Here is a 27,322-nt window from a genome sequence, read left to right as displayed (position 1 = left end):
TCAAAATAGTGGCACTGCATTAGTCAACCTCCAGTCTTCCACCTCACCTGTGGCTATCGATGGTACAAATATTTCAGCAAGGGGCCTAGGAATCACTTCCCTGGCTTCACAGAGTTCTAGCGGGCACCTGATCAGGTCCTGGGGATTTATCCATCTTTATGCCTTTTTAAAAGTTCAGCACCACCTTTTCTGTAACATGGACATTTTCCAAGACATCCCTATTGATTTCCCCACGTTCTCCATCTTCCATATCCTTCTCCACAGTAAACGCTGATGCAAAATACTTGTTTAGTACCAACCCCAGCTCCTGCAGTTCTACACACAAGTAGCCTTGCTGATCTTTGAGGAGCCCTATTCTCTCCCTAGTTACTCTTTTGTCCTTAATGTATTTGTAGAATCCCTATGGATTCTCCTTAACCCTATTTACCAAAGCCATCTCATGTCCCCTTTTTGCCCTCCTGATTTCCCTCTTTAACTACACTTCCACGTAAGTATACACTCAAACATTCATTCGATCTCTGCTGTCTACTCCTGACACATTTCCTTCTTATTCTTAACTAAATCCTCAATTTCTCTAGTTATCCAGCATTCCCTACATTTACCAGCCTCGCCCTTCACCCTAACAAGAACATTATTTCATTTTTGAAGGCTTCTCATTTTCCAGCCATCCCTTTACCTGTGAACACCACCCCCCCCCCCTACAACTTTTGAAAGTTCTTGCCTAATACCATCAAAATTGGCCTTCCTCCAAGTTAGAACTTTTACTTTTAGATCCAGTCTATCCTTTTCCATCACTATTTTATATGTTCATCTATTGCAGAGAGAAACAGAGAAGAAATTTGGTGAGGTAAATGATGGACATGGAACAGTCAGGGCAAGGAGATGAGAAAGGCTTAAGATATGACGAAAAGGTACACTGGTGACAGGTTTAAACACAGCTGGATTTGAAGGCAAATGGGCGACTGGAGATGAAGAAAGACAATCAACACTGTGATGACCTAAAGGCAAAATGGAAGAAATCAAAGAAAGGGAAAGAGTGTACACTATATATTTAGAAAACAAATCAAGTTTAGTTTTGAGACTGAATTTTTATTTCACTAGATGTACAGACGAAGAAATTGAAGAAGTTCAATACCGCATGATAGTGCACTTATCTACTGTGAGGTCAGAGAGCTTATGTAACCCTTCAGCATTGACTATTTTATAGAAAATTTTCAGAGGGAGCCTTGATAGACCATTTGGTCATTTATTGTTCATCAACTGTGTATGGCTCTATGGCAAAAATAAGATTACTTGTGTCTTTGAGTTGCTTAAGTACATTAAACAAACTCACTTGTTTGAGATCAGAATGTTCAGGGATCTCCAATAGCTCCATTTGCTGTTCCTCTGCTTGTACAATAAAAGCTTCTTTAATGTCCTCAGTTGTACAATGTTGAATAGGTACAGGAACCACCTGAATGAAAATGAAAAGTGACACTCAGAACTCATTGCAGTTACAGTCAAAAAAGAGTTTACACAAAAGTCAGATACTTTGATTTTTCTATCGAATAATTTAAAATAATAAGAAAAAAAGTACATCATTGGGATATTGGTTCCCTCAGAAAAACTCATCATCATACCAGATGAGACAACATCTGGGATTATTTCAGACTTAAACTAATGAAACAAGATCATTTACTGTGTGAGCTGGAAGTTTCAAATAACAGAAGGACTTGATCATTTTTCACTACAAAGTCTTCAACTCAATATTATTATTTGTGGTGACTGTAGGATTGGTCTGGTACTTACAAAACCAATCAATTTAAGATCAACCACATGCGAACATCAAATTTTAAATGCTCCTTGGATCGGAACAAATGATTGATGTTTCAAATCAACATATGCTGCCATTTTGAAAGCGGAAGTTTATACATTAACAATTCAAGGTTTTACTCAAATATTTGATGTGACAAGAAATTACCTGCAACTGTAAGTGCTGACTCCTGTAGTTTCTTTCGAACATTACAAACCTTTTCCCAATGCTCTTGTAAAACTTTTTCAAAGCCAGTTTACACTTCTCTACTTCTTCTATGACTTCTGAAGGAAGCTCTACCACTGACTGATGGTGCCCAATAGGCAAAATGAGCACGTGATCAGGGGTTAAGCTACCTTTTGCAAGGGCAATATAACACTGTAAAACAAAAAGGAATTTACATCATTTAAGTTGATAAATAAATTATGTTCTAGAAAATACTTTTATGCAATCCAAATATTGTGTGTATATTGATGATGTAGTAATCCTGCAGGAAATTACAGTAAGCATGCACATCATTTTCAGTGCTCAGCTCACTCAGGTGAGAGGGGCTGTTGGCTATTCTCAGAGGCATTATCTTTTATTCTTTCACATGATATAGGTGCCACTGGCAAGATCTGCTTATGTTTCACAGCCATTATTTCCTTAGAAAAGGTGGCGGTCAGTTGTCGTCTTGAACCTCCATAAATTTATTTGGCATAGGTACTCTATGGGAGAAAGAGGGGCAGGAAGGGGGTAAAGTTCTAGGATTTTGACCCAGCATTTGGAATATTGCGAGAGGTTTTGGGCCCCATTTCTATGGAAGGATGTGCTGGCCCTGGAGGGGATCCAGCGGAGATTTACAAGAATGATCCTGGGACGAAGGGCTTGTCATATGAGGACTGGTTGGTGGGTCTGTACGCAGAGTTTAGAAGGATGGGGGTGGGTCTTATTGAAACTTACAAATACTGAGAGGCCTAGATAGAGTGGACATGGAGAAGATGTTTCCACTAGGAGGAGGGAGTAGGTCACAAGGGCACAGCCTCAGAGTGAATGGACAATTCTTTAGATTGGAGAGGAGGAGGAATTTCTTCAGCCAGAGGGTGGTGTATTGGTGGAACTCATTTGCCACAGAAAGCTGTAGAGGCCAAGATTTTGAGTATATTTAAGACAGAGATAGACAGGCTCTTGATTAGTAAGGAAATCAAGCGTTATGGGGAGAAAGCAGGAGAAAGGGATTGAGAAACATATCAGCCATGATTGAATGGCAGAGCAGATTCAATGGGGTAAGTGGCCTAATTCTATTCCTATATGCATGGTCTTATGATCCCGCTGTAGTGACATAACTCCAAACCAGGAAGGTGTGTACTGTGGAAGGTGGTGTGTTCTAATGCTTCTGCTGTCCTTGCCCTTGGTGGTTAGAAATCATGGGTTTGGAAAGTGAAGTTGTCTTGGGAAGTTTCTTGTCAATGCATCTCTAATATAGTACATCTTGCTGCTACTGTGCATTGGTGCATGAGGGAATAAATATTTTGATAATGGTGAATGTGTTTTGTTTTAATTCATTCCCAGGATGAGGGCGTTGCTAGCTTGGCCAGCATTTATTGCCCATCCCTAATTGCCAGAGGGCTACGGCCTGGCCTGGCAGTACAGCCAAGGGACTCCTGGATGCTGCAGGTCCAGAACAGGGACTCCTAACATCATCAGGGTGGCAGTGGAACCAGGGACTTTGTGGTAGCAGGGCGAGTGTAGGTATAGCATGGGACCCGACATTGGCAGTGGCATCGGCGATGTGGGCCCAGTGGCGAAAAGATGGCACCTAAAGAGTGGTGACTCCTACGTTGGTGGGTCTGAGCAGGTGTCATGGGTGACCTGGCTCAGGGCTCATGACAGAAACAGAATGAAGATGAACTCTCTTTCAGTTATATCTTTTCATAAACTATTTAAAATGCCACCGGACTGTGGCAACAATTGAAGCTTTTCATGTATTTTACTGTATTATTCACCGTAAAATGCAAGTGACAATAAATCATTCAATCATTAGACTCTTAATTCCATTTTTTTAATTGAAATCAAATTTGACCATCTGCCATGGTGGATATGAACCCTAGTACCCAAATATTACTTGGGGTCTTTGGATTAATAGTCCAGCAACAAAACCACTAGGCCATCACCTCCCCTGTGCCAATTAATTGGGCTGCTCTGCCCTGCATAATGTTAATTTTTTTTGTGTATTGCTGCACTCATCTAGGCAAGCAGAGAGTATTCCATCATACTCAGGACTTGTGCCTTATAGACGTGTGGACAAGCTTTGAGGACTCGGGTGATAAGCCATCTCATGAATTCTCCGATCTTGTAGTCACAGTATTTATACAACTGGCCCTGTTCAGTTTCAATGATAACCCAGCCAGGGTATTGATTCTAAAGGGGTTCAGTGATGGTTGTACCATTGAATGTCAAGGGAAGATTTGTTTGTCACCTATCAGGCCAAATTACAACGCTGTCTCAGTCTTGCAGCATATTAGTACAAACTATTTCAGTGTCTCAGGAACTGTGGAAAGCACTGAACATTGTACATTGTACATTCATCAATTTTTAGTTTGTCACTGTGACATCCACAAGGATGGTCTTAACAAATCAAAACGCAGTACTGTTAATTAATTTTATCTGACAGTTTTCCCAACAATGTTACAGCTAAATACATCATAGACAAAGGATGCCTATGTAATTAAAATAGTGTTTTGAACACTTTTGTGTTTCAGTAGCAAACAATGCTTAAAAGTTTATATTACAGGCTATTTTCTAACAGTACTTACATGTGTTCCAATACTGATAACCAAGTGCTTTTCTACTTCAGGACTAGCAAGGCAGAACCAGCAAGGACTTGTGGGCTGAGCTACAAGAACAAAGATAACCATTTTCAAATGTGTTCTTAATGTTATATCAAGTACTTTTTTAATATATAAATTGGAAACAATGAGCGTCTTTAATTTGAAAAATGAGCAAGGAAGTCATGGAGTACATTCAGTGTGAGTTTTAGAAGTTTCATAGAATCCCTAAAGTGTGGATGCAGGCCACTTGGCCCATTGAGTCCACACCAACCCCTCCGAAGAGCATCCCACCCAGACCAAAACCCCAACCCTAACCCTGCATTTCCCATGGCTAATCCACCTAGCCTACAAATCCCTGAACATTATGGGCAATTTCTTTTTTAAGCATGGCCAATCCACCTAGCCTACACATCTTTGGACTGCGAGAGCAAACTGGAGCAGAGCAAGCTCCAAAGGAAACCCACACAGACACAGGGAGAATGTGCAAACTCCACACAGTCACCCAAAGGTGAAATTGAACCTGGCTTCCTGGTGCTGTGAGACAATATTAACTACTGAGCCACTGTGCCGCCTGTTTGAAAGCATAATTTGCATATGTAACTGTATATACATGTTAAACTTCCCATTGCTGCTTCTCCATTGAATAGTATTGCTACTTTACATCATAGAAAAGCAGCTACAATCACTGCACCTGACTACTATCCATTGTTTCCTCTAGAAATGGGACAAATATAGGACTGGTTTTGAAATCCTCCTCATTCTGTCAATGCAACAGCTTATTAGCACTCAATGCTACAAAAAAATTGGCTACTCAGTGAGACAAAATAGGTTTGCTAATGGAATTGCACTCAATGAATCTAGCATTTTCAACAAGGTGGGTGAATGAGAGGATTGAAAAGGTCTACAGAAATAACTGGATGGTCAACTACAGCTATGGTTTGACCTCCTTGCGCACAACAGATAGCGCCTCACTAAAAATTGACACAATTATGAGCATATTTGAATAATCCTCAAATTTTTAAAAAGCAATTTATTTGGTTAGTGTCGTAAGACACCTTTTATTTATTATCTGTATAGGATCATAGTATGTACGCCTTCCGTTTCAAACCTCACCATGTTACAGGAGAGCGTGTGCACGACTGAATGCGAAGAGTGACAGAGTGAAAAAAGTCCACTAATCAGCTTTACATATCATATATGATAATAATGAAGGTGTTCTTTAAGAAACAAGGATGTGTATAAGACACCTAGTTTCAGACATAATGAAACATATCATTAGATTGTATTCTGCCTATTAAAATTTTACACTTCGATCAAATTAATACAAAGGCAGTGTTGTATGATTCTTAAATCCAGTATTCTATTTCCTATTGCAATAAAATTGACTGGTTAGAAGACACGGGCCATTTTTGGAATACTGCATACAATTCTGGTCGCCCTGCCATAGGAAAGTTGTTAAACTAAAAAAGGTACGGAGAAAATTTACAAGGATGTTGCTGGGACTGAAGAGTTTGACCTATGAGGAGGGGCTGGGACCTTTTCCCCCATACAGCGTTAGAGGCTGAGGGGTGACCTTATAGAGGATTATAAAGTAATGACAGGCATATATAAGATGAATAGTTAAGGTCTTTTTCCAAGGATAGGGGAGTTCAAAACTAGACGGCACAGGTTTAAGGTGAGAGGGGAAAGATTTAAAAGGGACCCGAGGGGCAACTTTTTCCACACAGAGGGTGGTTCATATGTGGAATAAACTGCCAGAGGAAATGGTAGAAGTGGGTACAATTATAACATTTAAAAGACATTTAGACAGATACAAGAATAGGAAAGGTTTAGAGAGATATGGGCAAAACATAGGCAAAACAGAATAGTTCCGTTTAGGATACCTGGACGAATTGGACTAAAGTGTCTGTTTCCATGCTGTATGACTCTATGAAATTGTGTTTGCCTTCCGTGTAGCTGCTGCTTAGTTTTATATACGAGAACATCAGAATCTCTTTGTATTATAGCATTTTGTAGGCTCTCTTCCTTTAAATTCCTTTATTGTTTTTCTACTCCTATTTATACTGGAAACCACCACATTTTCCTAAGTATCATTTCATCTGCCAAAATTCAGCCCATTCAAATGATTCAATCCACATCTCCTTAGTTTTCAACTAACATCTTACTTTCCCACGTGTCTTTGGCAACAAGGATCTCTGGAAATCAACAAAAGGTCATGGTTATATAAGGTTGTTGAATTGACCAACCTTCTCTCTGCTGCAGCGGAAGCTGGACTCTCCACCAATGTGACATCAAGATCCTTAGCGCTTCCACTAGTGCTGCCTACGTTGGACCATGGGGATCAAACAGGAGGACCAATAGACTAACACCAGCATCTTCTGTTAAACTGCATTTATTAGCAACAAGCCTTGCTCCTGAAGAACCAACTCCAATGGATCAACCATTGTGCCCAGATGCCTGAAAACTATTTCCATCAGCAGCTTCACTTCTCTCAACTCTCAGCTAGCCAAAGCACAAAGGCCAGTCAAAGAAAAAAAGAATAAGGATATGCTCAAAGTTGCCCTAAAAGTATGGAGGTATTGACACCACTGGGAGGAGAAAGCTGCTGACTGCTTGACATTTCAGACATCACATTCTGTAACTGGATTTAAAATTTTATTTTTCTTGTACATCACTGACAATGACATCCTCTGATTTAATCAGTAAGTGATCAACCTGGACCGTAGTGTAGCAATTAGCCATTTTTAAAAATCTTTTGTTGTTTCTATGTATTAATTACAGGTAATGCAATTTACTAGTTTAGTAAATGCCTCTGTTTTTAGATATATAGCAGGCTGAGAAAAGGGGCAAAAACCCAACTACAACTGGTGAAGCAAGGCAAAAAGAGCATAGAAATTTACAGGCTTAGCACAAAGCTCTACACTGCTGAGAATAGCGTTGATCACAACCCTGAACAATTTCCTTAAAGCTGCTTTAAGACTGAATTTTGCAACAAAAAGTTTAAGAAAACGACAAGTCACCTTTCATGTCATAGAAACATCAGGTTAGCACATTAAAAACAAGACTGAAAAGAAAATTTGCAAATCTGCTTTCTAAAGTTGAATTCATTCCCTTTAAAATTTATTAATGCGCTGTCACTTCCCAATTGCAATCAGGAAGTAAAGCTGAAATCTTACACACGAAACAAAGTTTCCAGGTACTTACATATCGTTCGGGGCTGTTTTGATTGATGGGGTGAAGGTCTTCCTCCTTCAGAGGATCTTTTCTTTCCTTTTGTACTCAAGTCAAAGAAGAACTGAGACTCTCCCTGTAAATTAGATTAGCTATTGGAGCAACAAATAATAAATTACAGATTCACAAAACTGCTATACTGAAAGAAAATACCAGTGAAGGGAAGGCTCTACAGAGCAGAATGATTAACCTATGCAGCACAGGAACATAGGAAGTTTCCACCTAGACTGAGCAGAAGTGGGTCCTGTGTTTGCACAGTGTAAAAATTAGAAATGGATATTGATTACATCCAAATGAAATTTGCTTCTTCTGCTCTGCCCCACCCCATCCAATAATTATTGGTCAGTCTAAAAGGTACTAATTAGTCATCTAGAATAACACCCAAAGACCATAAATCAAGTGACTCGACAAAGATTTAGCAGATTAAGTATAATAATGGAATATGTGAACTTGTCCATTGGGCAACAGAAATGCAACATATTGTTTAAATAAAGATTACACGATCTGAATTACAGTGGGACCTGGGTGTCCTGTTACGTGTTTAAAAAAATTGGAACACGGGCACAGCGAATTATTAGAAGTCAAGTGGAGTGTTAATATTTAGTACAAGCAATGCAGAATATAAAAGTAGGGATGTTTCGCCAGATTTGCACTAGGCAATGCTAATATCACATCAGGTGTAAAGTGTATAGTTTTGGTCTACTTATTGAAGGATAGAAATGTGTTAGAAATAGTTCGGAGAAAGTTCACTCCACTGATGCCTGGGATTAAGGGTGGCGGGTTATCTTATGAGGAAAGTTTGGACGGACTGGGCCTGCATCCACTGGCATTTAGGAAAAAAAAAGACAGGTAAATACATTGAAACGTGCAAACAAGAGTCTAAAGGATGTTTTCTCTTGTGGGAGAGACCAGGCCTAAGGGACATAGTTTAAAAGGAGGGGACTTCCATTTAAAACTGAGAGTTGAGGAGGATTATTTTTGCTCTTAAAGATTCATAAGTCTTTGTAACCCTCTTCTGGTGGAGGCAGGGTTGTTGAATATTTTTAAGGGAGAGGTAAACAGGTGCTCAACTGACAAGGAAGTCAGAGGCTATTAAAGTTCTGGGAATGTGGATTTCGGGCCACAATCAGATCAGCCATGATCTTATTGAAAGGTTGAGTTTGGCTCAAAGGGCCAAATGGCCAACTCCTACTTTTCTGGAAAACTGTTTAACTAAGACAAAAGATGGATTAAGTTTAATGAACAATTTACTCAAATATGTTTGCACACAATTATAGAAGAAGTCAGCGTTACCAGATATACTGCTATCATTACATGTTTGGCTAGATTTCAAATAATGCTTAGAAAGCATGATTTGCACAATTTCCTCCATTCCACATATTTCATTAAATCCAATAAACTGTTTCATAATTATTTCTGATATGAATTTTAATTATCATACTTTTAATAAGATTCTCATACTTGCATCTGCTAGAGTTTAGAAGAGTAATAAGTAACTTAATTCAGACATACAAGTTCCTGAGAGACCTCGATGAGGTAGATGTAGAGATGATGTTTCACTTTAGAAAACAATCTAGAACTAGAAGTCACATTTAAGATAGAATTGAGGCTAATGTATTTTCCTCAGTGTCTTTAGAACTCTCGTCCTGAAAAGAGTGGAAGCAAACTCTGAATATTTTTAGGGCAGAGACTATTAGTAAATCAGGGAAAGGTTATCAGGTTGGTGGTAATGTAGTTTTGAGGTTACAATACACAATCTTAAATGGCATAGCAAGCTCAAGGGGCCAACTACCTAATCCTTTTCATGTTTGTATGCAATTCAGTCCACAATAGATAAAGCTGAAAATACAATATTTTACTTTTCGCGTAAGTCAATCTGAACATATGATGAAATAAAAGTAATGGGGTTTAGTGCTGTTTATGTAAACAAAAACAAAATAAATGAAAAAAGAAAACCCAACGCCATATTATACTGCCAACAGCAGATTTCCAGACCTTAGAATGTATACTGAATGTATTTTGAAATCTGTTGAGAGGATAGTGGCTTGTGTGAAATTTTACAAAGGACTAATTATTGGGCTTCTAATTTGCAACTAATATTACAAGAAAAGGTTTCCTACATATACTTACTGTTGCAGTTTCCTCAGTTTTTGTTTTTTGAAACTCCTTCATCATTTTCCTATATGGACTTTCAGTTACATCCAATGGCTGTTTTGCAAGTTCAGTTGGATCCATAGCACATAAGGGCATTATGTTAAATGCATACAGATACTATAAAAACAAAATTAGAGAATTAATGTTCAATAAATTTTGGCATGTATAACATAAGATCAGACAGATCAAGAGAAATGTCAAGTCATTTAAATTAGAATCATATAAATTTAGTTCAATGTAGTTGTTTGTCATTAGCAGTTATTTTTAAGGGAGGCAATTAAATGCAAATTATAAAGCAAGGAAACTAACAAAATTTAAACAATAGACCCAGTGAAAGATGTGGCCTATTCATACAAAGATAGGACTTTGAATGGGCAAAAATCTGACAGATGACAGTAAAATGAGAGAAAATGTGAAATTGTTCACTTTGGGAGAAGGAACAAAAATGGAGATAACAAGGTGTAGAGCTGGATGAACACAGCAGGCCAAGCATCATCAGAGGAGCAGGAAAGCTGACATTTCGGGTCTGGACCCTTCTTCAGAAATACAGAGAAATGGAGACAATTTTAAGAGAGAATGACTGCAGAATTCTACAGTGTGTAGGGATCTAAATGCTCTGGAGCACAAGTCATAAAAGATCACTGTGTAGGTACAACACAAAGTCAAAAAAGGTTAATGGGAAGTTATCCTTCATTACGAGTAGATTTGACCATGGAAGGTCAGACATACAGGGCATTGGTGAGACCACATCTCAAATACTGTGTGAAGTACAGGTCTCCTCATTGAAGGTGTAAATGCACAGTAGGCAGCTTAGAGGTGGTTTACTGGATTGATACCTGGAATGAGCTGGTTGTCATATGAGGACAGGTTGGACAGGCTGGAGGGTCTTAAGGTGTGCATGGAAAGGATGGTTCCTCTTGTGCTCGAGTCCAGAGCTTGGAGATGCTATTTTAAAACTGAGTGTCACCCTTTTAGGGTGAAATACGGAGAATATTTTTCTGAGAGTTGTGCAAATTTTGAACACTGCTTCAGAAGGCGATGGAAGCTAGGTTACTAAATATCTTTAAAACAGAGGTAGTTAGATACTTGTTAGGCAAGGGAATCAAAGATCAACATGGAATGTGGAACTCAAAACACAAGCAGATTAGCTATGATCGTACAGAATAATACAACGAGGTTGCAGGGTTGAATGGCCTACTTCTGCTCTAATTTCTATGTTCACATGCCTCCTATCCATCCAGTCAAAACAAAATATAGTAAGAAGTGCTGGAGAAAGAGCTTACAAATATGATGAGGACAGATGAAGCAATAAAGAACTATTCATTTTTTGTTCAAGAATTGGTTAGAAATTCTTTTGAAATAAGTGGGATTATATGCAAAACTGAAATTCGTGATCTTCTCACATTTAGAAGAAATTACTTCAGTGAAATTACTCTTTAAAGTTTCTGAAAAGAGGAATGTTACATTATAAGGCATTTCAAAAATAATTTAAGTTATGCATTAAAGACTTGCAAACCAAAAGCTTGTGCATACTTCACAAAACATTCTTAAGCTTAAAAGTAAAAACATTAAACAAAAGAAAATTCTTGAAAATGAAAGCTGGAACTTACATTTTTCATACTCTCAGAATGTACAAAAGCACATGACAGGCAATTGTGACAATTGCTGAAACTAGGCAAATACATTACTCAACATTTGCATAGCAAGAACTCAAAAACAACAATAGTTATATGATTTGTTTTTGAAGGAAAAGTGTTAGGTAGGATGCTATAATTATTGCTCTTCCAGATGTGCCATGGGATAGTTTGTGCTTTAAAGGGCAAGAACAGCCCTCTGTTCAACATCCTACTCAAACAATAGTACCTCAGACAGTTTTTTTAAGTCATTCAAAAGATGAGGGCATTGCTTACTGAGCCAGCATTTATTATTCATCCCTAATTGCCCTAGAGGTGGTGATAGGGAACTGCATTCTTGAAAAGTTGCAGGCATTTGGTACACCCACAGTGCTGTTAGGGAGGGAGTTCCAGGATTTTGACCCAGCAAAACCAAAAGCCAGCAATTTAGTTCCAATCCAGGAAAGTGGCTTTGAAGAAAACTGACAGATGGCGGTGTGTGCACACATTTGTTGCCCTAGTAGTTGTCATGGGTTTATAAGGGGTGATGGTGAACATCTGCAGTGCATCTCGTAGAAGGTATATATTGCTGCTACTGTGCAAAGGTAGAGGGAGTAAATGTTTGTGAAGGTGGGGCCAGATAAGCCGGCGGCTTTGCCTCGAATATTGTCAAACTTCGAGTGCTATGGGACTCATTCAAGCAAGCAGGAAACATTCCAACGCATGGCTGACCTGTGCCTTGCTGGTGGTGGACGGGCTTTTATGAGTTACTTTCCATAGGATTCCTAGCCTCTGGCCTGGTGAAGCCATAATATATGGCTAGTCAATGGCAACACCAGCGTATTAACAGTATGACATTGAATGTCAAGAGACCCTGGCTACATCCTCTCATTAGAGATGGTCACTGCTTGGCACTTGTGGTAAAATGTTACTTACATGTCAGTCCAACATATCAATATTGGCTAGGTTTTCTTGTGTTTGGGCATAGACTGTTTCAGTATCCGAGCAGTCACGAATACTGCTAAATATTGTGCAATCATTCGCGAACATTCCCCACTTTGCACCTTATGATGGAGGAAACGTCATTGATAAAGCAACTGAAGATGGTTGGGACAAGGACCAAACACTGAGGAACTTCCACACAATGTGCTCGAGCTGAGACGACTGACCTCCAACCACCGTAACCATCTTTTTTTGGTGATAGGTATGGCTCCAACCACAGAAAGGCTACTTTCTGATTTCCAATGACTCCAGCACACTCAGCTTAAATTATGTTTTTGCGTTTCTGATAACACTTGAACCTTAGTTATGAGCCAAGGTTAATAAATGCAAAGTGTAAAGAGACAGCTATTTATTCCATTACAGATTTTGGATATTTTTCAGTTTACTTAGAAAAAAGTACACCAATCATAAATAATTTTACATCCATCACTCAAATGACACTAATTGTAGCCTAAATAGCCTTACTGATATTATAGCACACAAATACTTTTGTGCATGTTTAATGCTCTTAACTATTTTAAAGCCAAACAGAACATAAAGGCACTTCAGACAAACAAATTACCTAAGTGAATGAGATAGGAAGAACTGCTGATGCTGGAGTCTGAGATAACACAGTGTGGAGCTGGAGGAACACACTAGTCCAGGCAGCATCAGAGGAGCAGGAAAGCTGACGTTTCAGGTCAGGACCCTTCTTCAGAAATGCAGAAATTCTGAAGAAGGGTCCTGAACCAAAATGTCAGCTTTCCTGCTCCTCTGATGCTGCCTGGCCTGCCGTCTTCCTCCAGCTCCACACTGTTACCTAAGTATCTGAAACGTTAATATTAAATGGGATTTAAAATAAAATAAATTTGGTTAAACAGATTGAGAAATGAACTCAAAAAGGAAAATCTACGTTTTCTGATTTTAAATGTTAATGTTCTCCCAACAGAGTCATGCTGGTAATTTACAAGTTTGCTTACTTACCTTTTTCTTACTAGAGTTGTTAAGATTTGCCAGTGCTATGAACCTGCTGACATGCTGGGCACTTTCCTGTAGTATCACATGGTTTCTACATAAACAAAACAAAAATCCTTTTACAATATGGCAGGTATTAATTTAATTACAATAGTTAAGTTTACATCTCCAGGGCTAAATACAAAAGGTACATTGAACCCAAAATTGTCCTAGACTATCTGCAGTCAGCCATTAGAAGATATTAGCTAAGGCACTCTGAAGAATCAAATTTGATTTCAAAAAGTATGGAAAAGTAAAAAGAAAACGGCTAGGATTACACTGCCTCATCAACATTTTGTTGACTGGAACTAAAATAAAGTTAATCACAGATGGACAACAAGAAAAAAATGGATTGGACTCAGCTATGTCAATCCAAGTCAAATTCCCTGGCAATGCTTTCCATATAGATTCATCCTTGAAAAAGCAAGAGCAACAGCAGCTTTCTGCTGCATGTAGAACTATGCCACAATGGGAACTTTCACCTTTCAGAGAACTAATTATTAGCTTTTTTTGCTACTTCTTAAAACATTAGGCCAATTTCTGAATAATTCTCATTTTGGGCACAATCAATAATATGGTAATTAGTTGTACTTAATATTGCTTTCGAAAGTGAAGATGGGGTTAAACATTTGCTAAAATTACTGTTTATTTACAGATCATGGAAGCAGCGTTTTAGAACGCAATCACTTATATTTTTCCCCTCTTGCATCAAATAACATAGCATTTATTAGCAAGATGGTTTAGCTTTATTATGGAAACAGAAATAAGGTTTATCAAATAATAAGCTTTTATAGTAGCTTTTCATATCTCATCCACCACCATAAGTATCCAAATTTAAACTAAGTGAAATGAATTAAGCAAACTATGTAATGAAACTATTAAATGGCTCTCGTGTACCCTAGTCCATTAAATGAACTTTTATGGCTTAAATGAGCAATCAATTTTGCATCAAAAGGCAACTTCTTTTTTCCTGAAGAATATCTGAAAGGGCCATGAAGGCAACTGGCAAAATCTTGTCGTTCTCATTATTTCAAACTGGAAGCATGGTTAGCTTCCACTGTCTTGATTTTTAAACCACCAATGAGCAAAGTCAATTTCTGCTGTATGCAACTCATGCTTTAAGTTTCTTGACTGCTTATGCTTGCTTGGCTGATTTCAAGCCTAAAGAAAACTCTACCTCACTCAATTTCATTTGATTGTCTATTATTTTTATTCACCTTAGCTCATTTTACATTACTATCTATGTGATCATGCACTAAAAGGTCCATAAAGCATGAATCTCAGGAATTAAATCATTACCTGTTAATATGCACACCCTCCACTGTTTTTATGAAGAAAATCCTAGACTAACAACTCTGCGACAAAACAGTTCACATCATCTCAGTCTTCAAAGGGAGGCCTTTTAATCCTAAATTGCATCCCATTGCTCCATGGTCTCCTGGACAAGAGAAAACTTCTTCCCAATATCCACCCTATTAGGTCACCTCTCAGTATTCTAATTCCAATGGGTGAAGGCCCAACTTGTTCAATCTTCCTTCAGAAGTTCTTCAATTCAGGGATGAGTCAAGTGAACCTCCTGTGAACTCCTAACAATTATACCCACTTGAAAGGAGGACAAAACTGTAGATGTAGTTTCACCAACACATTTGTACAGGTGCAGTAAAGCTTCCCTACTTTGATATTTCATTCTCTTCACATAAACAAACACAAATATTCCATTTGCCTTCAGAATCACTTGCTATAACTGTTTACTAACTTATTTTGACTTGTGTACCAGGACACCCAGATCCTTCTAACCACCTGCTTCTGCAATCTCTCTCCATTTCAATAGCATGCTGTTTTTCTATTCTTCCTGCCAAAGTGAATAAGTTCACATTCTCCAAAATTGTATTTCACCTGGCAAATTTCTGTCCACTCACTTAACCTGTCTTCCTTTGGAGACTTTATACAGTAAAATCCCCGAAATCCAGTACACACAAAAGAGGTACTGGTTACATGAATGTGCCGGTCGCATGAGAAATACCTGTAGTGGCTGGGAGATTTCAACTCATTGCTGCCAGAAGATAACGTATATTTTAGGAACAAACAGCTGGGACTAACATTCCCTCTAAGCTGCATGGCACCAAGGTTCCACATATGATGATTGGCAGACCAATTGTTTGCATTGACTTTCATTTCTGGAATTCACTGCCACGTATAGACCTTGGAGGCCTGTGCAACCGGAAAGAAAATTAGAGGAAACGCTCACAAATACAGTCACTGAGATGGGGTCGGGGATGGTCCTCTTGGGACTAGAGGAATGAATCAGGTTGCCCCGGAGGGAGGATTCATGGAACATTCCTTGTAGATTTCTCACTCAAAATAGAAGAAACTTTTGTATGATTGTTTCATTTTAATGGCACATTTGAGTGCAGAATGGAGTTTATTAAGCTGTGCAAAGAATTTCTTTGTTGCACCTGAAAATTCAAATATTGCAAACCTGTCATCTACGTTTCAGATGCATTCAAGCAATAGGTAGTTAGTGGTCATTCTATCAAAGAGACAACTTGCATGGTAACCAAAGGTGTTAACAAGAGCTGGGGCTAGAAGGAATCCCATGCCAATATCATCTATCTGGGTACACACAGTGTTGTTAAAATTGCTGCACGAGTTGCTAAGTTCCTGCAACAGTTCACTCAACATTGATTTACTTGCACTGTGCAGAACAGCCATAAATAAAAATAAGGCATAACTGTTCATTTAGGCAGGGGTTCTATTCTATATTGATTAGGCAGCATACGACTCTACTCATGACCGACAAATATCTCTATCTTATCTTGAAATAGCGTGGCTGTGATATCATGTTAAGCAGCAGGTACCATATAAATGAACCTGGAACTGTCAATCAGTACATGAGCATTTTGTCAAATATGAATAGTCATATCCAATCCTGACAAAGGTACAGATGTGCATCAGGATTTGCCTTGAACTTACACAACACCACCAGACATATATGCAGCAAGAGAAAGTCTGCTAAGTCATTCAGTGTTCCACAATATGCAACACCAGATCTGCCTGGTGTGCTTTCAGGGCCTCAGCATCATTGTTAGATGCTGATTTGTTGTACAATATCAGATAACGAATGAGTTCAAGTTCCGCAAATATCTCTTAATACTTAATGAAGGATGACTGCACACCTACATTGAAACCACGAGCAAGAAAAAAAATTGTTTTCATAGAGTACACATTAGAAAGACTTATCACATTTGATGGCATGATTAAGTCTGCTACCAAACTATGTTCTTTCGAGCAAGTTTACAGGCTGGGCATGTTTCAAGTAGGTATGGCGTGGTAATATTGAAGCTGTATATCATACAAACTCATGAAAGGTCTACAGCCTCCAAGCTTAGCCCTGAAAGATGCCGAGTTTATTGCAGAATACCTGGAACAGGAAGATGTCTCAAAGATTTGAGCAACAGGTAAATACCTGACTGTCACTGGCTGCTACTTTGCAGTAAATAAACAAGTGGCATTCTCCACAAATAGGATGCTGCCGTCAAGCCAAGAAGACATTCTGCCTACCGTGCAAATGAGTAATGTGGTATATAAGTTTCAGTTGCTAGGTCTGCAGGCCCAAAACATAAACTCCGCTTTCTCACCACAATTGTTGCCAAACCGGCTGAACTTCTCCAATAATTTCTGTTGTTTCAGATTTCCAGCATCTGTAGTTCTTTATTTTATTACATCAAACAATGCTTCCCTTGACTGTCTGCAATAGACAGCAACTCAACTATACTCAATCAGCCTGTGCTTGCAAAACCCAGAACACAGTCTTCAGCACTACATGTAATTTTACTATTGGGCAACATTTACTAAGTAATCTGGACTGTGCTAAGAACTGCATCAGAAAACAATGCAATATCATCAGTAGCATTTGCAGTGCATTTTATTTAGTTAGATGTAAGCTAAATATATTTACACACACGACCGTATTCTGTGTAGGCAAAAGAAACACATGCATCATTGTGCCTTTTTCATTAATTCCCAATTCCTGCTGCATTCCTCACAACAACAGCTTGACTAATCAGACCCTACTGACCTCATCTCATGTTATTAGCCAACTAACATGGACAATTAACAGATCTAGCTGCATCATCATACCAATCAGCACCCTCACCCCAAGCTGTATAAATTTATGTTCCCTTTCAAAGTTCAGTTTGTCCCCCTGATGACTTCTAAGATAAAAAGTTTGACTTTACGCTTCATGTTAACAATCTTACTACTTCCTGTACAGAGGTTTAAAATACTGGTCACAGATCCACATTTCCTAACTTCAAAGTGAAGGTGAAATTTTATTATGGTATGATCACAGACACCTACAAGATTACACAATAATCCTGTCTCATTGTATATAAATAGCCTGCTGTATATTTGGTGCTAGAACATACTGTTCTAAGAAAATGTTCTGAATCCACAATACAAACGTATTTTCTAGGCCATCTTTGCCAATCTAATTTGTTCAACCTACGTGAAGATTAACATAAACCACGATAATTCCAGTACCTATCTCACACACCCCACTTATCTTTTTTCCTCTCTACTCTGTCACTAATTTGACAGAGTATAAAGCTGTTAGAGATCCTATAAACTTTCACACCGTAGCATCTTACTTTTCCACAGAACAAAATACTTCACGCGTATAGATATAACCAACTCTTATGTTTAAATGACAAGACTGATACCTGTAAGGTAACCTTTCATAATGAGCGCCTTCCAATGCAGCAAAATGATATCGTGGTTTTAGGGCAAATGCAAGGTGAGAGGCAGAGATGGAACCGCAAGATTTTGTATCAACACCTTCCTGTCAAAGAAAGTGAAAGCATTTTCAAATTAATTTTCACTACTAGGCTACTAGTATAAACCGCAACATCCATATCAATGTATTCAATTTAGTAACTTTACTGGACAAATGTTGCAAATATTTTGGAAAGATATTTAAACAAAAATCAAAAGTTTCCAGCTAAGCAACTAGTACATAATGTCTTATTCAAACTTTTCAAAGAATTACAGAAACTCTATCAATATAAAATTTAACTTTGTTCTGCAGGTAAGACAATTCTTCAGTTTAGATGTATGAACTTGCAATATATTTAGCTCAGAATTCTACAATTGTAGTCAGTCTCTGTGTACAAACTGAAGTGCAAGTACAATATATAGAATTAAACACCATAATCATGATTCAAACGTTATTTAAAACAGTTCAACTGCTTTTGCATTTTTTTTTAAATCAAAAAATTAAACAAATAAACTGACCAGATTATTCCCATATTGCCACACTCCTTTTGGCCACTGTGATGTTAGCAGAATGTCCACACCCTTGAATTTGGAGTTGGTGGTTAGTGAGCTCTTCAGTGCAATCACATCTTTTGATGTATAGCAATAAGCAGGTGCAGGTTCATGCTGAGCCTCTGTACCACTCAAGTAAGCAATCTGCAAACCTGACACACCTGTAAAAACACCTTTATGACCTAAAGGAACACAATATGCAAAAATTTAAAAAATGCATACCAGGACCAAAAGCTTTTAAAAACAAAGCTTGACAAGTCAATTAAATCATCAATACAATGTAAAGAATGCACACCCTTAATTTAGACAAAACCAACTTACAAAGTATGATACATACCTAAATAAGTAATGTTTTCTGCCAATTCACATCCATCTTTATCTGGGAAATATTTTGTGGTTTCCTGACTGTTAGCTCCCAATATGTATGTTTGTATGGAAGCTGAAAAAGAGAAACACAAGTCAAAAAGTATGACCCAAATAATATATTTTGATTAATCTCACAGGAAACAATTCACATCTACTGAGCAATGCATTTTATTATTCCCACATTTTGTTTATAACAGTTCGAGCTTCTTATGATACTAATGAACTATCACAAAGACTTTCAAAAAGCAAAATAAACATGTTACAGTATGTTACAATTAATCTAAAAGATACGAATGTGCATGCTTACTGGAATGCAATATTTTGAGAAAATGTTGGCATTGTTCATGTTGATTAGTTACGAAAGCCTGAAAACTTTTCTGACACCCAATCATCACCATGCGCACTATGTCAGATCTAACCTCTCACTTTATTTAGATGGCAGTACTCTATTTTTGTTTCAGCTCCAAGGTGAAGGTACAACAACGAGCAAGAATTTAACATACTCAGTAGTTTTAATACAATTTGCTCAAGTTCATTATACTTGTTGTAAAATAAAGTATTGGATTGCATTAACTAGGAGAGGGGTATATTGAATGAGGTAGCTAGGAATTAACCACAACTAGTAATTGCAAACAATGTTCAAATTCAGCAATGTAAAACAGTTGGTGTGTTTAGTCAGCATTCCATTTCCTAGCATTCCAACAGCTCAACTAACTTTAAATCATAATGTATGCCAATTTTGGCCAATATTGATGTATTACACTATGGAAAATTTATTCATTCTCCTGTTTTTCAACTTACTAACAAGATGAAAATAAATCTGCAAATACAGAAATGTATTTGCGATCAAAAGCTTTCAAATTTGCACACATCATCCAGCAAAGGACTTACTTAACAGATATTGGAAAACTCAAGTCTGCCTGAAATCAATTAAGCTTTTAAATATTGTTAATATAGATAGGGACACTACCACAGTGTCACAAGAGCCTCAAGTAGATCTTTTAAAACGTTTTTACAAAAATCTGTTTGAACAAGTAATGACACACCAAGCACTGATGGGACTTGAAACTGGACTTCCTGGCCCACAGGTAGGAGATATTTTCTAAGTAACCTTGTTGAAAGATGTTATTACACACATCTGGAGCAGGTGGGACTTGAATCTGTGCCTCCTGATCCATAGGTAGGCACACTACCATCACACCATAGGCTTCAAAAATTTGATTAACTAAGGCAGTTGCAGCTCATCAAACAACAGAGTTTATCAGACATATCTACACTAAAGTGGCATGCTAGTAATTTTATGGTGATGCTGATGTTCATCACAAGTGTTGAAAACTCTTTGCAACGTTTAAGCATTTTCAAGGTTCTTAGAGAAATTTCATTCAATGATTTACCCTTCTTGGCTCCAGATATGTATTCTGCCCATTCTGACTCTGCCTCTGCTGTGGTTCCAAAGAAATTCCCCACACACAACAGCAACTACAAACAAAGAAACTATGTATCAATCAACATATCTATTTCTCTGCCCCCACAAGTGTCGATTAATAGTTACTAATTTAAACAGCTTTGAATCACTGTGATCCATTTTTTGTCAGGTTCTTAATTAAAACCCTTGACTATAGTCAAGAGTATTACTTTTACTTTTAATTCAATTTTGGCTGCAGCAACTATAATCTCCCAGTAATCATTTTACTATTGCTTCAAAAGAATTGAAGTGAATTTCACTGTAATTATATTTCGATACTAATTGGACAATAAAGGCACTAACTGTTAGATTCCAAATATGTCAATGTCCTGTCCATGAGGTAAAATTACAAATTCATTTGCATGAAGCAACAGCCACATATTAGTTTAAAAATTGTAATACATCTCTAGATTCAGAAAATAAAGTTCAGTTCCCATCAACTGTTCTTCTCATCACTGTTTTACATTCACCTATTGTTACCTACAACTTAATCAGGCATTTCATTTTTTTAAAGTAGTATTTATAAAAGTCACTTAACAAGGTCCACTTATAAGCAAAAAAATTCTCACATCAAAATCTCCACTTTTCTTCTGAATTGATCGCACTCTGCTGTACAATGCATCCAGTTTTCCTTCAACATCTCCACAAGCCAATCTAAAAAGTAAATTTATTTAATTTATTTTTTGTTGAATGAAGCCAGCATAGTTAAACAGTACAGGAGATTAAAATGGGCAATGTTTTTGTTAATTGCACTCAAGAGATTAAAGCTGTGTTGAAACAACTACTTCATAATTCATTGAAAAGATGAAGAGAAAGTAGTATAGAAAGTGTTGGTATGAATAAAAAGTCAAATAAAAGGACATTTACCTCAAAAGGCTTAATTTTTTTTGAGGCATGAACTACATCTCAGTTTTTCTTTAACTGTTTTCCACAAATACTCTTGTCGACACACACACACACAATAAGACAATGAAGGAACAGCAATAGTATACAGTATGCTTGAGGTTATCCCTGTTAATTATTACACTGATCACAAAAATCCAATGAACGTTAGAAGTTACATGTGCCAAACCCTGAACAATGGCTTCAAGAGATCAACTTTCTCACTGAATCTCTGCTTCCATCTTACTAAAACATTCCAACTACTGTTAAATCAAATATTAGCTGCCATGTCATGGAAGCAACGGTTATAAGCAAGTCAGATTACAAGTATATTTTCCTTTCCATGGAGTCTCAATGCACACCACCTTAAGTTGCAAGATTCAACTCCAGCACTTCTTTTACACTCTCTTACAAAGATATGCTAACATCAAAAGATATACAAATGAAAACATATTTTGAATCAGACCAGAATTAACATTGTTACCAATGCATAATACTAGGAAATTTATTCAAAAGGGTCACCAAACCACTTTTACTGATGGTCTCTATCTGAATCAATGGCTTTTATCATTACATACTAGCAACAATAAAAAAACCTCAATTCTACTGTACATCAGTTTATACCTGAGAAATATGACCTTGTCACTCAATTAATAAAGAAAATCTGTACAATTTACTTAATTAGGAAATAAATATGTTCTTTGATGATTTATTTAATAAACTGCAGCTAATAAAGAAACTGACAATTAGAGCTTAAGTCAAACTAAGAACTGATTTCCTTCCCCAGCTCAGCAAAGTAAAACAGCAACAGGGGTGAAAATAAATTCAATGGAGTCACATTTTATTTTCGTGGGTCAAATGTAACACAATGATGGTGTCCCAACCTCCAAATTGGAAGGCTCAGGTTCAAGCCCCACCTGCTCCAGAGCTACGTAATAACATATGTGAACTGACTGATTTTTAAAAAATCTATTTTATTTTCTTGCGCTCTTGTGGTCAGTGCTAAGCATCCCCTACCTCTGGACTACAAGGCTTAGTTTCAAGTGCCCCCTGCTCCAGGGGTGTATAATAACATCTCTGAAGAGGTTGATTAGAAAATATCTGTTTTACTTTCTTCCCACTTTCTGCAAAAATAGAAAGAAAATACCACTTTATTTTCACAAAAACAAAGTTGCTGGAAAAGCTCAGCAGGTCCGAAGGAAAAAACAGAGTTAACGTTTCAGGTCCGGTGACCCTTCCTCAGAACTGAGTTCACCGGACTGAACGGTCATCGGACCCCGAAACGTTAACTCTGTGCATTCCTCAGGCTGCATAATATTAAACAATAGGGGAGGCAATGGCCTAGTGGTATTATCGGTGGACTGTTAATCCAGAGACCCAGATAATGTTCTGGGCACTCAGGTTCAAATCCTACCACGGCAGATGGTGGAATTTGAATTCAATAAAAATCTAGAATTAAGAACCGAATGATGACCATGAATCCATTGTCGATTGTTGGAAAAACCCATCTGGTTCACTAATGCCCTTTAGGGAAGGAAACTGTCATCCTTACCTGGTTTGGCCTACATGTGACTTCAGACCCACAACGATGTGGTTGACTCTTAAATGCCCTCTGGGCAATTAGGGATGAGCAATAAATGCTGCCTAGCCAATGACGTCCTCATCCCATGAATGAATAAAGGGAAAAAAAAGCCTCCATCAAAAGTCAATTTCATCATACATTGGGGGTGCAATTAAAATCTTGTTTCTTTCTCACATGTGACCTAGTTACTTCACTACATTTTCAGCTCTAACCTTAACCTTACTTCATTTATTGAATTTTCAAAAAGAACATCAAAACATCCGTTGCCAAAGCAGCCTCCAGTTTAATTCCAGTCACTAGATGAATGTAATGGGCATCAATAATTTATGTGGTCACATCCCTTTGACAACTTTACATTCCCTGCTCAGATGGGGCTTCAAGATGTCAATGCACATCTCACTGAAGTGTTTCACTCATCAATAAAAGCCATATTATTAAGTCAAACTAACTCTGGTCAAGCAGAGCATTGGATCTGATTACCAGACTACCATCCATCTGTTTAAAAATACTTTTATCCCATCTGCAACTTTTCATGAAATGACAAATGGATTCTATTACAAGAAAACAACTTTTAAACATCCATGATTTCTTTTTGTCTCTCAAAAGATGGTAAGATTAATCTTGAATTTCAGAATCTAGGGAAATGCTAGAGAGTTGGCAATTACTCATCTGCTGAAACACAATATTTTACATTCAAACTCTGCTGCTTGGATCAAGAATGGTGAGGACATTTAACAAGGCTTTCTCTGGGTTGCCTGATATCCAATTATCCAGTGAGATGGTGTCAATTAAGGCCTTGTTGGGAGATAATGTTGATAGGTAGAGAGAGGATATCTGACTGGGGCAGAGTGGACGTTGGGAAGATATTTCCATTGTTAGGAGAGACTACAAAACGAGGGCACAGCCGTAGAATAATACGAAGACCTTTTAAAATGGAGATAAGAAGAAGTTTCTTCTGTCAGAGAGTGGTGAATCCAAGGATTTCACTGCCACAGAAGGCCGTGGAGGCCAGGTCATTTGAGTATATTTAAGATAGAGATAGATAGGTTCTTGATTGTCAAGGGTTATGGGGAGAAAGGGATTGAGAAACTTAGCAGCCATGATTGAATGACGGAGCAGACTCGATGGGCTGAATGGCCTATTTTCCGCTCCTACCTCTTATGGTCTTAGGGCGATAGCCCAGGCCCGGGTGACATCCATCAGTCCCGGAGTGCTAGTTACAGCGGGAAGTTGGGGGGAACACGGGGAAAACTGAGCAGGAGGCGGCGCAACTTTCACAGCAAACACGGTCAGGTAGTGAGGATCAGTGCGGATCCAGCTCTACTTGTCGTCCCAACGCCCCGCGCTCCCCTTTCCCTCCTCCCCCAAGGCCCGGGCTGGTCTCCGCTCGGGATCGGGCCCTGTCCTTTCCTCTTTTTCCCTCCGACCCGGCCCGGAGCCACACTCACATCCTGAGCGGCCTCGCAGTCATGGCGCCGCCGAGATTCAAACAACCGTCAGCGGCCGCACGGCATTGTGGGGGCGGCGCGAGGGACCAACGGAAACGGGATTTTAAAATTCACAGCAAGAGTCATCTCCGGATTGAAACGTTAACTCCGCTTCTCCCTCTCTCTCTCTCTCATGCACCTGCTGAGCTTCTCCACCAACTTCTGTGTTGGTTTAAAAGTTGTGTGTTTTCTCCCCCCCCCCCCGTGTGAGCAATCAACATTCACATCACTTAAGAATGACAAGTGACCTTACTCCACCAGACAGTGAGACATGGAGGACTCCCAACAAGGAGAGCCAAGACTGGCCTCTGTGAGGACCTTGGACAGAAAATCCTTCTTGCGAAGAATTCAGCACAAACCATGTCATTTCCAAATACAGTAAGAGATATTTAGGATTACGGATACCTTTTTCTTCCAACTCCCACATCACCAAAGAAAGGCAGCGCTGTATCCAAAAAGCACGATGGCCAATACTTCCACTTCAAGGTGAATGGCAATCAGTTCCCTGCATTTATGAAGCCCCTGAGATCTTGGATTGTGGCTTGCAGGTCTCACGTTTAAAGTTGCCCGTGATTACTTCTGCTTCAAAGAGATCACTATCTTCAATCTGCATTATTAAGATTGCTTGTGACCAGGGTTAGCAGCTCACATCACCCCACACACCTATACACTTTTACATACAGACGACTTCAGCATGTACTGTAAAAGTAATGCAATCCTCCCAACCTTAGAACCTCATGTGCTCACTAGAACCCATGTGCTCAAATGGAAAAAAAACACTTCTCGGAGTCCAAGTATGGTCACAGTCATTTTCTATTTCCGGTGCACATTTACGAGTCACACAAGTATGGAAAGCAACACAATGTGTTGCAACACAGCAACACACTTGGCACAATGAGTCACAGAATCAGCCTGGTCTCCAAGCCTCAAATGTACATACTTCTTCCTGGCACTCACTCTTGAGCCCAGCAGTACTGAGCTTCTAGATGTTCCCACACATCAGTCTGACTTACAACTTCATCTCACAACATTACGCCATGAATGTCACACCACAGCTTAGGCATGGAAACCATTATGCTGCACTGTTGCCTGTCCAGGTCAGGGTGGTGGTGGCCATTGATGACCACCCCCCCCCAAGTAACCAATGTCCTGCAAGAATGCATTATCCTCTCCTCTCACCATACCCCCTCTTTAAATATTGAATTTCTCCCTTTCATAATTATTATCCCTTCTCCATTCCAGCATGCTGCTTCCAATCATGAGAATTGAGCTCCCTGCTTTCCAATCACATTTGTGACCCCTGATAATCTCCCTCTCCACAACTTGCATTGTGCTGAGCCCCAGCTACCCCCGATTGACATGGATGACAGCCCTGACTGATCTGTGCATGGCTCTCTGACTAACTTGCCACAACTCCCTGGACTGATTTCACTGGACTTGCAGGCCTGACCACAATCTACACCCTGAACTGTAACGTTACACCAAGTGATCCAGACCACCCAAGTGGCTAGTAGACTGTGTCCAAGACCCTGAACTGACATCGAAGGCTGTCTTCGACTTTCTGCGCTGGACCTTCTGACTGAAGACTACTTCCCTTGACTAAGAACTCCTCCCCTTAGGTATTTAGACGTGGCTGTTTGATTGAAGCATGTGCAGTATGTCTGCTGTGTACACAGCTGGTACATGATGCAGGTGTGAGATTGACATGGCACAGCAACAAGTCTGTCCCCTTGACTGATAACTGTTGCCAACCGTGACAAACTACCAGGCTTTGTGTCTACGCTAAAATGCAAGGCAAGACATATGTATGGTAAGCTTTTAAGCTCTGGCTAAGGAGGAAAAGCACAAAAAGGCAAAGTAAGACAGGGATGCTGCAAGCATCAACGTATGTGCAAAGTGAGTGATCATCAGAGAAAATGATGAGCCCCAAGATGCGAACTGGTCAAGTCCATGAGGGGTGCCTGTCATAGAGTCATACAGCACAGAAACAGTTTTCTAAACTGAACTAGTCATTTTTGCCCCTGTGCACTAAGTGAGCTGACAATAATATTCCATTGAAAGATGCTAGTGCAGTGCAAAGTGCAGCATTGAAGTGGAGAACTGGGTTATAAGGAAGTCACACGTGTACCATGAGGGTACAATTAGGCCAGCACATGTTCAGTGTCAATGTCATGGTCATGCAGTTGGTGCCCATTTAGCTTGCTGTGAGGTGTTGCTGACTAGTGTCAAAGATGGAGGACCAGAGCAGCAAGCAGGAGTCATCAGATACCGCTCCACTTTTGTTGGGCATTGTTGCCATCTAGGTTCTATCCAGCAGGCAGAAGAATTGAAAAATGTATATAAATGATACAAGATTAACAAATAATGAGATGTTAATTCATGCTAATGGGTGCAAATAAGCCTGTCACCGCTCACTAGTGAGATTCTCATCTCGCCATCTGTCACTTTATTGGAAAATGGGACCTTTTGATATCTACTTTGGCAATCTCCTTACTGCCAATCTCACCCTGTTTTCCCAACTTTCTCTCCAAGGCCTACATCTTCCAGGGACTGGGAAGATTCCACTCACTAACCGAAAAACTTTGTCTGCTCATGTGAAGGCCACAAACATATTGTGTAT

The 27,322-nt window shown here is 38.9% G+C and overlaps 1 protein-coding gene across 2 annotated transcripts in view; it reads right to left on the bottom strand.

The window, feature by feature from the left end:
- The window catches only part of cwf19l1 (CWF19 like cell cycle control factor 1), a 38,094-nt gene extending 12,356 nt beyond the window's left edge, over window positions 1-25,738 (bottom strand). The window contains exons 1-12 of one of the 2 annotated variants that reach the window (XM_048610262.1): window positions 25,716-25,738; window positions 21,321-21,405; window positions 20,681-20,765; window positions 19,258-19,359; window positions 18,888-19,102; window positions 18,317-18,435; window positions 13,566-13,650; window positions 9,964-10,104; window positions 7,807-7,909; window positions 4,588-4,667; window positions 1,961-2,170; window positions 1,334-1,453 (exon numbers count right to left, since the gene is read on the bottom strand). In XM_048610262.1, coding sequence (XP_048466219.1) covers window positions 1,334-1,453; window positions 1,961-2,170; window positions 4,588-4,667; window positions 7,807-7,909; window positions 9,964-10,104; window positions 13,566-13,650; window positions 18,317-18,435; window positions 18,888-19,102; window positions 19,258-19,359; window positions 20,681-20,765; window positions 21,321-21,405; window positions 25,716-25,723 — 1,353 coding nt within the window. In that variant the 5' untranslated portion in view covers window positions 25,724-25,738. Of the gene's footprint in view, window positions 1-1,333; window positions 1,454-1,960; window positions 2,171-4,587; window positions 4,668-7,806; window positions 7,910-9,963; window positions 10,105-13,565; window positions 13,651-18,316; window positions 18,436-18,887; window positions 19,103-19,257; window positions 19,360-20,680; window positions 20,766-21,320; window positions 21,406-24,663; window positions 24,749-25,715 lie in introns of those variants that run through there. The other variant, XM_048610261.1, reaches the window with a different exon arrangement.
- Between the last annotated feature and the right edge of the window lie 1,584 nt (window positions 25,739-27,322).

This window comes from Rhincodon typus, chromosome 22 (assembly GCF_021869965.1).
Source record: "Rhincodon typus isolate 14 chromosome 22, sRhiTyp1.1, whole genome shotgun sequence".
In the NCBI taxonomy this organism is placed as follows: Eukaryota; Metazoa; Chordata; class Chondrichthyes; order Orectolobiformes; family Rhincodontidae; genus Rhincodon; species Rhincodon typus.
The sequence above is the reverse complement of the archived record's forward strand: the minus strand, read 5'-3'. Positions and strand labels throughout refer to the sequence as shown.